A 13,428-nucleotide genomic window follows, 5' to 3' on the forward strand; every position below is an offset into this window, starting at 1 on the left:
TTAAGTTGTTTGTTCTCGCTTCTCGTCTCAAACGCGACTCTGCCCCGGACCTGGGAGGCGCCGAGGCAGCCGCTGTCGCTTCCGCAGCCACCGGTGGGGGGGAAACCAGCCTGTGCCACCGCGGACGCTCACTCTCCGCTTCGGCTTCTCCCCCCTCCGGGTCTCCTCGACCTTCTTTCCGAGAGCCGGAGCTCGATACGTGCGGAGAAGAAAGACTCCAGAGCAGATGCTTGAACTGAAATAACTTTTTATTTTGGGGGGTTTCCTTCGCTGACAGACCCCCTTTAGCGCAGGGCTCCCCTCCCCTTCCTCTCTTCCCCCTCCGCCGCCAGTACAAATCCAACCCCCCCTCCCCCTTCCTCCTCGTTTCTCCTCTCTTTTCTTTCGCCGTCGCCGCCGTCCCCGCGTCCTTCCCGTCCGCCGCCGCCCGGGGCGCCGAGCCAGACTATGGGTCCCAGGTGGGGGCTGAGCGGCGGCAGCAGCGCGGGCGGCCCGGTCACAGTGCGCACTGCAGCGGGGATGGAGGGGTTCAGTTGGCTGGTGGTTTTCTCTTGACATGGCTCCTGCCCGTGCTGCGAGCAGCGCCCCCACCGCCGCCGCCTCTTCCGCCGCCGCCACCGCTCCGCCCGCAGGCTGCGGCTAGAGGGCCCGAACCCCGCCCGAGAGTCGGTCCGCCAGTCCCGGTCTCCGCGGGGACAGGGAGGGGACTTCCCCGTCACCCACCCCGCCCCAGCCGCCTCCAGTCCATCCCCCCTGTTCCTTCGGGAAGCCAACTAACGACCCCGCCCTAAGCCATCCAAAGTCGGGAAACATGGTCTGTTCAACGTGAGAGCTGAATCCGGAATCCGGGAACTTAGTGTTTTGTTTTTTTTTTTCTTTCCTTGGGTGGGGTGGGGTGGGCATACTTTAAAAAGTAATTAATATTAACGCAACTATTTTCTTTTCTTCCCACTGATCCTTCCCCTTTACCCTCTCCCGCCTCCTCTACCCGGGCGGGGATTGTTTCCACGATGAAATGAGTGAAAACCCGAGTGATCCAGTGTCTCCCGTGGTGCGAGTGAGTCGCTGCCGCTGAAGGCAAAGGGCGGGAGTGGGACCTCCGGGGGGTGGAAGGCAGGTGGTCCCCGGGCACTGCCTGGGCTTTGGGAGAAGAACCCGCCACCTTTGCCTCAGCAATGCTAACAAAAAGATAAGTCTCACTCCCCACCGTCTTGCACGCGGGCAGATTCATAGGGAACGGTCCCTCGGGGAATGTAGGACTTATTGCAGGACTTGGGGTGTTGGGATCCCGGGCATTAATCAGGTCTAACCACAGAGCCGGAATCATCATTATATCGTATTATATACCCCTTTTTCTTCTGCCATCATGATTCTCCTTGGCAGCAGCATTAGCAGCCGCCTGATGGTGAAAATGTGGGTGATGGGGAAATTGGTAATGACTCCGCTGTTTTTTCTTATGGCTCCTTTGGGCAACAGCTGCCCGCCCCCGGTAAACACTGTAGTTGATTGCAGGGAAACCCTGAACCTCTCCCCTTCTTTCTCTACCGATTTTGCACTTTTCTCTTTGCTCACTACCAAGTGTAATCAATAACACGCACTGATAATACATAGCAATAGTGAAATCTGAAATAACTTAATTAATTAGGTACTACAGCCATGAATCTGGCTGGATAAAGTCCAATTGGATATTTCAGTTTCATTCACCTACCCTGTTTTGGTTTTGGGGGGAGGTTATTTTGGTGGCTTTTTTTTTTTTTCCTTTTTGATATTTGGAAAGTAAGGATCACAGTCCCCCTCCTCATTCCTTTTCATTATTCCTTCTCTAAAAAGAGGGGAAAAGGATCCGGATGGATTTTAAGGATTGGACTGGTGTCAACTGTGTTTTATTGCACACCTAAATCCTATTCACAGGTTTTTCCCTTCCCCCACCTTTATTTTGGCAGTTAAGCCAAATGTGTTTTCCAAAAAGTTAGTTTAAGTATTTTCTCTTTCCTTCCTTCCCTTCCTTTTTCCCATCTGACCCCAAACCTTTCTTGTCCAAACATGACTGGACAGCAGCTTTTGTTTCTTGACCCTGTAATATGACAGTCTCCTAATATTGCCAGAAGGTGCAGTTTTTGGGTTGCAGTCGTGATTTTAGCTATACAATCATATTAGCAGGAAAAAAAATGACTTGTTTCTGTTGTACTTGAGTCTTAAGAAAAAGTGCCCATAGTTTAGTGACAATTTCCAAAGGCTTTAGTACCACCTGTATTTCAAAATGGGGGACCCAAACTCCCGGAAGAAACAAGCTCTGAACAGACTACGTGCTCAGCTTAGAAAGAAAAAAGAATCTCTAGCTGACCAGTTTGACTTCAAGATGTATATTGCCTTTGTATTCAAGGAGAAGGTAATTTAAAGTTCTTAATGTGATTTAGCACAAGGTTTTTTGTAAGTGTGTATTACGTGATTAGGGTTAAAGAGTGGTGGACAAAAGTCTTCATTTGTATGCTTTAACTTTGACCCTCAGTCAGAGGAGTTAGGGTGTAACCATGAATGAAAGGCTTGTGTGCTCAGTGGTTTGGAAATAACGTAATTCTAAAGCTGAGTAGGATCCACTTCTAGTTAACATGGGGTGAGTAGCATTGTAAAACTCGCGTTTTTGTTTTACAATAAATTTTATTTACGTGGAGTTATATAGAGAACTTGGTTACTGAATTTAAAGATTATCTGAGGTATATAGAATGTTTGAAAGTAGTGAATTGGAATCAAAATGTTTACTTGCTGAAAGCTTTCTGGTTCTTAAGCTACATGCTGTAATTTATTTTTTCTCATGGTACATTTAGTGAAATAGAATGCACTTTTATTTTTAGGAGCAGTTAATTACTGTAAAGGTTAATTTGTCTTTAGAAGTACAACATGACCAAAAGAAGTGTACACTTTTTTTGGTGTTAGAGTTAATTCCACAGTAAAATAGCAAATAATGAGTTGTGAGTAGTCACAGAAAACCTGATAAAAACTTTTTTGGCAACTTAAAATAATGGACAATTTCTTAGATAATTTTTATTTGATATGAGGTTAGGTTTTGAATATTAAGGAAACTGCTTTGATTTTGTGCTTAAGTTGTGAGCTAATTTCACATCAGGAACACCATCTTGGCATGGTATATCTTTAATTTGAAAGTTTCTCACATATTTATTCCCACTATTAAAGTTATTAGTATTTAAGAACTCTCTTAGCTGCTAGGTATAGCATAAAAAGTGGTTTCGAAAGTGGTTTGTTTTGAAATGATTGTCTCAAGATTGAATATCACGGATTTGCTTTTTTCTTTTTTCGTTAATTGCAGAATTGATAAGACCAGATTTTAATGGACACTATTATAATATAGGTTTACTAGAAATACGAGATAAAAATAGACTAGATCTCAGATGCTGCAAATTATATCATCTAGCTCTTCTCACACCTATGGAAGTCTTTGACTGGACAGTATCCAGACAGTTGTCTTGAGCAGTTCATGAATTTTATAAACTAAATTGATGAGTTCTTGATCTTAACTAAGTTTGAAGGTTTGGTGGACATTTTTTCCTTTCCTTTTGAATATTGACATTTGTAGTTACATAATACCCAGAAGGAATAATGGAAATTGACCCTAGAGCCTTGATTTTAAACTGCTGAGAGTTTGATTTTGCTGTATGTAGAACCAGTTGAGTGAATTTGCGTCAGGAGTAAATCACTGTTTTGTTTTTTTATTAAAGCAGGGGTATCTGGTGTTTGTTTCTCATTGCTTAAGAAGTACTGTGCAAAATAAGTTCTTGTTATGGTTACCATAATGCTAAAAAAAACATGCAGTTAAACATTCTGATAATAGCCTATTTGTATATGTTTGGGAAGTAAGGGGGTTGAGGGAAGAACAGAGGAATCCACCTAGTTTGAAAATCTGTGTTTTCTGTACGGAAATGGCTTCAGTTAAGAATTTGCTGTGTTAGAATAATGCTACAAAAATTGTATTATGAACTCTGGGTGTTAGAAGACAATGTGCTACCAGTAGGTTAATACACTTTTTTTTCTTTTTTCCTTTTAGAAGAAAAAATCAGCACTTTTTGAAGTGTCTGAGGTTATACCAGTTATGACAAATAATTATGAAGAAAATATCCTGAAAGGTGTGCGAGATTCCAGCTATTCCTTGGAAAGTTCCATAGAGCTTTTACAGAAAGATGTGGTGCAGCTCCATGCTCCTCGATACCAGTCTATGAGAAGGGTGAGTTCTGTTTTTAAGTCTTGATTGGGTAGACTTTATGTGAGTTAAACTTGCCTTTTTTTATTTCCCTCCTAAGAATGGGTAATGAACGGTGATTGTAAATCTCTTTAAAAACGGAATTTAAATAAAGCATGCGTAACTTTCTTAGGCATTACTCTGTTGGTAATAGTGTACATTATTGTGATGCATGTATTATATTACTGAGGTTTCCTTTTTCAGGGGAGAGTAAAACATCTTGCCCCTTGTAAATACAGAACTTTCGAGGCGGTTTGTCTAAACTTCTGCAACTCATTGAAAGTTACTGTGGGCAAAGTAACTTCAACAAGAGGGCCCCATCATTAGTAGGCTTGGGGGGCAGCTGGAGATAACCATGTAGTGGTCTGGAAGAGGTTAATTGGCCTCAATAATCAGCATATGATAGAATTAACATTTCACCTGTAATAAGGTGATTTAGAAGTTCCAGGACACCTTTGCTTAATTAGGGTCTGATTTTGAAGAGTGAAAATAATGGTATAAGAACTTAAAAGACAAAAAATGAGAGCTTCAGTTGCAGTTTTCACTGTGCACTGATGAGTTTAGATCTCAGTATGATAACTATTAGACTGATTGATTATATGTGAACTCTACAAGATAAAAATTAGAATTAGGTCGTAAACTATTCAGATTGTATACAGTCTTGTCACCTCTTAAAAGACACAACACATGGTAGACCCTTAACACAGATTTGCAGCAACTGTCAGGGCCCACTTATAAGTGGATTTTTTTAAATAAATAATTTACAGTACTACTCAGTCTACAGTTGGTTGAATCCACAGGTAAAGAACTGCAGATATGGGGGGCTGGCTATAAAGTTACATGCAGTTTTCGACTCTGATCAGTGTCTCTCCTGCCCAGGTTGTTTAAGCGTCAGCTGTATAGTGAACCTTTTGCACTTGTAAAATGTTTTTGTAGTCAGACCCTGTAATTTGTGATATTGCTTGTTATGGCTTTGTTTATTTGAAAGTAACGTTTTGTGTGTGTGTGGCATTTTACAGGATGTAATTGGCTGTACTCAGGAGATGGATTTCATTCTTTGGCCTCGGAATGATATTGAAAAAATTGTCTGTCTCCTGTTCTCTAGGTGGAAGGAATCTGATGAGCCTTTTAGGCCTGTTCAGGTATTTTATTCTAAAATAAATGTGGTGAACACATAAATAAGTTGAAAACTCAGAGAATAGGGTCCAATTTAAGAAATTCCTTAGAAATATGCTTTCTGATAGGTTTTCCTTCAAGAGTCCCTCCTGGCCTTTTTACTGTTGTAGGAATGGACAGCATTTGGAATATAGAATCTCTTGAGATTGAGGTGGTTCTGACTAAATTATGGTCAGAAAAAATGTTTTAAGGTAGACATTTGTTGATTGACAGTGGAGCCCATAGATAAGCTTTAGAAAATCTCTTCCCTCCACCACACACACTCCTAAAATACTTTGTAACTTAACCCTGGTTCTCAGGGAAATCTCATCCAAGAAATGAATGAAGAAACCCTTTCCTAGGAGTTGATTTGCATATAAAGCTTCATAGGAGAAAAGAATTTAGTAGTGGTTCTTAATTAACTTTCCTTGACATTTTGCTATGTTTTGACTTGTCATTTAATGTGCTTGACAATTTCTAATGTTTTATTTAAGGGAATTTATCTGTGTGTTAATGTAATTTTATTTATACTATATATGTGTGCATGGTTGTAAGTACAAGATCCACCAAAATGTTAATTATGGTTAGTTTTAGGTCAGATAAGGTAACTTTTCCTTTTTTAATTAAATAATATATGTTCAATAAATTTTTGCAATGAACATACTTACCAATCAGACAAACTAAGAAGTAACTACATTTATTTAAAGACTAAGTATACCAAACTAAATTTTAGAAGGATTATTTTGAACTAATTGCTTCAGTTCAGTTCAGTAGTGTCCGACTCTTTGCGACCCCGTGAACCACAGCGCACCAGGTCTCCCTGTCCATCACCAACTCCCAGAGTCCACCCAAATCCATGTCCATTGAGTCGATGATGCCATCCAACCATCTCATCCTCTGTCGTCCCCTTCTCCTGCCCTCCATCTTTTCCAGCATCAGGGTCTTTTCAAATGAGTCAGCTCTTCACATCAGGTGGCCAAAGTATTGGAGTTTCAGCTTCAACATCAGTCCTTCCAATGAGCACCCAGGACTGATCTCCTTTAGGACGGACTGGTTGGATCTGCTTGCAGTCCAAGGGACTCTCAAGAGTCTTCTCCAACACCACAGTTCAAAAGCATCAATTCTTCGGTGCTCAGCTTTCTTTATAGTCCAACTCTCACACCCATACATGACCCCTGGAAAAACCATAGCCTTGACTAGATGTTCCTTTGTTGGCAAAGTAATGTCTCTGCTTTTTAATATGCTGTATAGGTTGGTCATAACTTTCCTTCCAAAGAGTAAGCGTCGTTTAATTTCATGGCTGCAGTCACCGTCTGCAGTGATTCTGGAGCCCAGAAAAATAAAGTCAGCCACTGTTTCCCTATCTATTTGCCAAGAAGTGATGGGACCAGATGCCATGATCTTAGTTTTCTGAATGTTGAGCTTTAAGCCAATGTTTTCACTCTCCTCTTACACTTTCATCATGAGGCATTTTAGTTCCTCTTCACTGTCTGCCGTAAGGGTGGTGTCATCTGCATATCGGACTATGAAAATTGTCATTGAAAAAATTTTGCTTTTATCCATTCTAGCGAAATGTCTTTATAGTGCTTTTGGGTGTAATAGACTTAATTGGTATCCTTGTCCTGTCCCCATGGTTATGTTGCTACACATAGCTCAAATAAGTTGTCATTCCTTTTTCTAAGGTTCATTTGACAGTGGGCTAACTAGAGGTGAATGTCCTATGTTACTGTGTTGTTTTAATTGACGACATCTGACTAAGATGAACGCGCTGGAGAATTTAAGCTCAATATAGAAGACGGGAATGGAAAAGGCATGTTATGTTATCAGGGCAGGTCTTAAACCTTAATGGCGCTGCTCTCCAAAAGTACTGTTAGGTTTTTTGTGTGTGTTTTTCAGTTCAGAATATCCCATTGGAAAAACTTAGGTCTGCTTATCACAGTATGTTTTTTTAATTTCTAGTACCCTGTCTTTCTCTCAGACCTTGTTTTAAAAAAATAGTTGTATTAAAATAGTTTTCTCAAGTATTACTTTTCTTTAAAATCATGGCTGTTATATTGAGTGTTGACTGCTAGGCTGTCTTTTAAGTAAAATTTGATGTATGTTGAATCTTACTTAGTCCTTAAACTAGGTAGATAGGAACCTCCTTTTGCAAAGAAACTATCAGATAGGTAAATAATCCAAGGTCATGCAGTTAAGTGGTAGTCAAGACTTAAGTCTAGACTGACTATAAAGCCTACGCTCTTAACTCACTACCCTGTACTGTGGAAAGTTCCCTGAATGATAAAATCTTTAAATTACAGACTGAATATAAGCAGTAGGATATAGGATTATCTAGGATATAGGTAATATTTTTATAATTAGCAGTGTAAAAACAATCAAACTTCTTTGAAGTAATTTTAATCTAAATATCCTGAGTGAGAAACCTTAAATAAAAATAGCAGGGTTTATTCTCTCAAGATAGGTGAAGGAAAGGCAAACTTTAATTGACACACCTTTTTTTTCTGACTCAAAGCATTTTAAAATCAGAATACTTCAGTAGTGAGATTTAATAGAAACCACAGTAAAGCTGGTTTTAAAATATTGAGTTCTGCTATATTCATAGTTCTGTGAAGTACAGGGAGATACTGTTACAGTTGGCCTGGTCTCCTCTTTCCTCCTCATTCCTAATGCTTTTGCTGCAGGTTAGCTCTTCATCATGCTATGAAAACATTCATTACTTGCCTTCTGGGAATTGTTTCTTACATGCATATTAGTTTTCTTTTTTGTGTGGACCATTCCTTCCCAAAACTCTGGATATTCAAACAGGATAGAATTGATGTGCCACAGAAACACAGGCAAAATAGGCAAAGCCTTTTTCAGTCTCACTTAAATTTCTTGTCAGTGTGTTATCTACTGGCCTCTTCCATCCACCCTGATATGTGCCACAGTGAAACACTTGAAGCTGTCTTTTTTGAGCAGCGTCTTGATTTTTACACACTTGTGTTTGTGTAGGTTCTGTTTCCTAGAGTGGCATTTTCCAAATTGCTTACCATTTTTATTTTCCCCAGGGAAAATTATTGTCATCTTTTAAGGCCCAGTCCAAAATCATCTGCTAAACTTGCCCTCATTGTCTACTGTTAGTTAGTTATTCTTTCTTCTCATGGCTCTTTTAACAGTAAGAACCCATTTTAAGATTTTTTTTTTTTTTTTAAACAAATAACCAGATCATATTCTGGGAAAGATTTGAAGTAAGTTAGGATTTACGTTTTTATGTGCTTTTCCTCTTCAGCAGTATGTGAGTCCCTTAAGATTGAGATAATCTTATTTATATTTGTCAGTATCTAATAACGTGCTTTTCATATAGAGTTCAATAAATATTTGTGCAAAGGTATAATTCAGTATTTTATGTAGAGTCATGTGTGAAAGTGAAGTCGCTCAGTCGTGTCCAACTCTTTGCGACCCCGTGGACTGTAGCCCACCAGGCTCCTCGTCCATGGGATTCTCCAGGCAAGAATACTGGAGTGGGTTGAGAGTCATGTGTTCAGTTCAGTTCAGTCGCTCGGTCATGTCCGACTCTGCGACCCCATGAATCGCAGCACGCCAGGCCTCCCTGTCCATCACCAACTCCCGGAGTTTACTCAGACCTGTGTCCGTCGAGTTGGTGATGCCATCCAGCCATCTCATCCTCTGTCATCCCCTTCTCCTGCCCCCAATCCCTCCCAGCATCAGGGTCTTTTCCAATGAGTCAACTCTTCGCATCAGGTGGCCAAAGTATTGGAGTTTCAGCTTCAGCATCAGTCCTTCCAATGAATATTCAGCACTGATTTCCTTTAGGATGGACTGGTTGGATCTCCTTGCAGTCCAAGGGACTCTCAAGAGTCTTCTCCAACACCATGGTTCAAAAGCATCAATTCTTCAGTGCTCAGCTTTCTTCACAGTTCAACTCTCACATCCATATATGACCACTGGAAAAACCATAGCCTTGACTAGACGGACCTTTGTTGGCAAAGGAATGTCTCTGCTTTTTAATATGCTATCCAGGTTGGTCATAACTTTCCTTCCAAGGAGTAAGCGTCTTAATTTCATGGCTGCAGTCACCATCTGCAGTGATTTTGGAGCCCAAAAAAATAAAGTCTGACACTGTTTCCACTGTCTCCCCATCTATTTCCCATGAAGTGATGGGACCAGATGCCATGATCTTAGTTTTCTGAATGTTAAGCTTTAAGCCAACTTTTTCACTCTCCTTTTTCACTTTCATCATGAGGCGTTTTGGTTCCTCTTCACTTTCTGCTGTAAGGGTGGTGTCATCTGCATATCTGAGGTTATTGATATTTCTCCTGGCAATCTTGATTCCAGCTTGTGCTTCTTCCAGCCCAGCATTTCTCATGATGTACTCTAGGGGATACCATATTTTATGTTATGGCTTATGAGAAAAGCTACTGGGTAGTAAAATCCTAGACATCAAGGTCTGATGTTTTTTCCATGTTAGTATTTTCTACTGTCTTTGACATAATGGGAGAATAAAGATTGTTTGAACCAAATGGATTAATAATCATTTTTACAATTCACTATTCTAAAATAGATTGTTTAAGGTTTCCAGGTTTCTTGAATTCCCTGTTAGCCTGGTCTTTTCACCTGTCATTTGGCCTCTCCATAGACGTTTTGTTGGATAATCTTCTTAATGTTAAAAGATTAAAAGAATGTTATGACTGACTTGATAACTGTTCTTCATAATGTAAAAAACTTTACTAATATGAAAAAAATGTGTATAAAAACTTTTTAAATTTGAGGGGTTCCTGTATCCTTAGATACTCAACTTTGTGAGGCCTGAAGGTATATTTCAGGTGTGGTTTTACTTTTCATTTACTCCTCTTAACTGATGGGTTAGAGCCCTTTTATTTTATAGGTGAGGAAGCTGAAATTTAGAAAAGTTAAGGGGTTTGCACAGGTCACGTAAGTAGTGAGGTGTGCAGCTGGGATTGGAATATAAATAGATTTCTTTCCAAGAGCCATCTGTAGCATTCTTTGTTATATAAGAAAAAGATGGGTGGTGTTACTGGACTAAGTACTAAAGTAGGAGTCTTGAGCTAAGTGGGTCTGAAAGTCTTATTTAATGATATTTGGCTTAAAAGGAGTATTAAAATTTAGTCACTTCGGTATAGTTTTTCTTGAAGGTCAAATTATGAAGTGTTATGCAAAAGAACTTTCTGTGATGAAATCTTGTGTATCCCAAGAGATTATTTAGAATGGTGGCCACCAGCTACCAATGAGACTATTGATCATTTGAAATGCGGCCAGTACAATTAAAGAACTGAATTTTCAATTCCATTTAATTAATATAAATGTAAGTAGCCTCTATTGATTACCATATTGGAGAGCACAACTGTATGCATATGGGTGCAGTAGATGTTTTAGGTAGTGTAACATGCTTGTAGTTACATGTAAATGTCTTATTTCTTAGGCCAAATTTGAGTTTCATCACGGTGACTATGAAAAACAGTTTCTGCATGTACTGAGCCGAAAGGACAAGACTGGAATTGTTGTCAACAATCCTAACCAGTCGGTGTTTCTCTTCATTGACAGGCAGCACTTGCAGGTAAGCTGCTGTTGTGGGTTTTTGTTTTTTTTTTTTTTGGTAAACCACACAAGGGCTCATTTTAAAACTTTACTGGTTAGTAAATTGTTTTCTGTATGTTACTTAATTATGATTTGCCCCTTCAGTATTGCATTATTTTTGAAGTTATTTAAAAACCAAGAAACAGATGTCCTGACCTTAACCTGGAACATTGGTTCCCAAACTGCTGCATGTTAGATCTACATGGGGAACTTTTCTAAAAGTCATGATTTCAGTTTGCAGTAATCAGAATCTGTATTTTAAATAAAATCCTCAAGAGATTGATAACATGTTTATATTTTGAGAAGCACTGGCCTAGATCTTTTAAATATCTAAAAGGATGAAAGCACATCTATATTTTAAAGGTCCACATGTATTTTAAATAAGTACTTCCAATTTAAGTAGCAATCCAAGTATTCCAAATTGATTTTTATTCTGTAAAATGTTTATTCTTATCAACCTAAGCCTAATAAATGTCATCACTTAGAATTTATAGTGGGTAATAGATACTTTGTTAATTGTTAAAAATAGCATCATTGTAATTTATTTAGCATTCATTCAGCAGATGAGTGCTAAGTGTCAGGTATTGTATAGCTGTGAACAAGTTAGAAATTCCTGCCCTATGGGTTGGCATTTCATTGTGGGAAACCCTAGAAGTAGGTAAGTAATAAATACTAAGAGAAAAGAGGGAATTATATACTGTTTGGTGTGAATTCTTAGGTAATGTCACCAGAGAAGGCCTCATTGAGAAGGTGATTTTAAATACTTTTTTTAAAAAGTATGATATTAATTGCATTGTGTATAATGTTTTTGTTTTTATTTGAGCAAGTCTGTGCAAGGTACTAGAGAATTAGAAGTGGGAGTCATACTGCTACCTTCATGGAGCTGATAGGCTATTTGGGAAGATTGTACATTTTGTACCTTATAGAAAGTAATTTTATGGTGTAGTTACAAGTAAAACTGGGAGTTAAGAAAATTAATTTCACTGGAAGCATGTGGTAAAACTGATAGAAAACCATACAATTTAGGTGGGGTGTATTTTGTTTGGGGCCTTTTTTGTTTTTAGTTTCTTATTTACCTTAGTGCTCCTGTGGTGAATATTTTTTGGTTGACTCTCTTATCCTTTTTAATTGCTTATAGTATACTTTGGTTTGAGTTACTTACTGAGAAAAGACTGTAGAGCAGGATATTCGAGTAGTGTCTACAGTTGACCCTTGAATGACAGCGTTTCAACTGCACTTGTCCACTTACACGTGAAATTTTTTTGATAAATACATACTGCTCAGTCCAGTTGGCTGAATTCATGGTTGGTTCAGTCAGCTGATGTGGAACTGTATGTATGGAGGGAAGACTAAATTATACGTGGAGATTTTCAAATGCATTTAGGGTCTGTGTTCCAATCCCTGTGTTTAAGTGTCGTGTCATCTGTACATAATATTTTACACATTTATGACATAACCTTTTCCTTTTTTTGATACTTTTAGGCTATGTGGTTTATCTGGATTTTTTCAAATTTTCACAAATCTCAAATTTTTTATGATATATTTATTGAAAAAATTTACTTATATGTGGCCCTGAGCAGCCCAAACCCATGTTGTTTAGGAGTCAACTGTATTATGCACCAAACTCAATACTAAGATCTTTCCGTGTATGAGCTCATTTAATCCTCATAACAGTTTTTTGATGTATAGATATTACTACTCATTTTATAGTTAAGGAAATCAAGAAATTAAGAAATTTGATTGAAATCATCTAGCAGAGATTTGCCCTTTATATTCTAACATAAAATATATGATAAGGGCTAGACCAAAAATATTTTGAATGGGAGGTGCCTAGAAGCTCATGCCTAGAATTCGGATTCTAACGTACATGCAGTAACTTACTGGCCATGAGACCTTGGACAAATAACTTCTGTGATCATGTTCTTTTCTATAAATGTAGTAAATGAAAGTCCTAAGTTTTTAAAGTTAAAATGAAAAAATATACATGTATGGATTCTGCTTGTAGGTATGTAGACTGCTTCAGACATTGGCAAAGTCCACCTTCTGTTCCTTTTGCCTTTTATTTTTTAAGAGGTGCTATAGTGAAAAGATGCAAAACTTTGAAGGCAGTTCTGGGTTCAGACTTCATTGTCCACTTACTAGCAGTAGTTTTTTGTGAAAGTACCTAGCCCTTGTTTATCAGAAGTTAGATGTTAAAATGGTAACTTCCTTTTAAAAATACTTAACGAGTGTGATTTATCTGTTAATACTTTGGGCTTGTCCTTTACCTCAGGATGTGCTTAAATCTCTTAACCTATTTCTAATTTCTCTACCTTCTGCTCTCACCACATCTGCTGTCTTTCTGTATACAAACGTGATTGCAAACCTCTATTCAAATCTATCTCCATGATATGCCTTTAATCCTAATTTCTTTTAGCTAGTAGTCT

General features: G+C 38.7%; 1 protein-coding gene across 2 annotated transcripts in view; it reads left to right on the plus strand.

The window, feature by feature from the left end:
* The window catches only part of C28H6orf62 (chromosome 28 C6orf62 homolog), a 15,070-nt gene continuing 1,642 nt past the window's right edge, over nucleotides 1–13,428 (plus strand). Inside the window, exons 1-4 of one of the 2 annotated variants that reach the window (XM_043449306.1) lie at nucleotides 1–1,057; nucleotides 4,061–4,237; nucleotides 5,272–5,394; nucleotides 10,848–10,982. In XM_043449306.1, coding sequence (XP_043305241.1) covers nucleotides 1,016–1,057; nucleotides 4,061–4,237; nucleotides 5,272–5,394; nucleotides 10,848–10,982 — 477 coding nt within the window. In that variant the 5' untranslated portion in view covers nucleotides 1–1,015. Of the gene's footprint in view, nucleotides 2,390–4,060; nucleotides 4,238–5,271; nucleotides 5,395–10,847; nucleotides 10,983–13,428 lie in introns of both variants that reach the window. The other variant, XM_043449305.1, reaches the window with a different exon arrangement.

This window comes from Cervus canadensis, chromosome 28, assembly GCF_019320065.1.
Source record: "Cervus canadensis isolate Bull #8, Minnesota chromosome 28, ASM1932006v1, whole genome shotgun sequence".
Taxonomy (NCBI): Eukaryota; Metazoa; Chordata; class Mammalia; order Artiodactyla; family Cervidae; genus Cervus; species Cervus canadensis.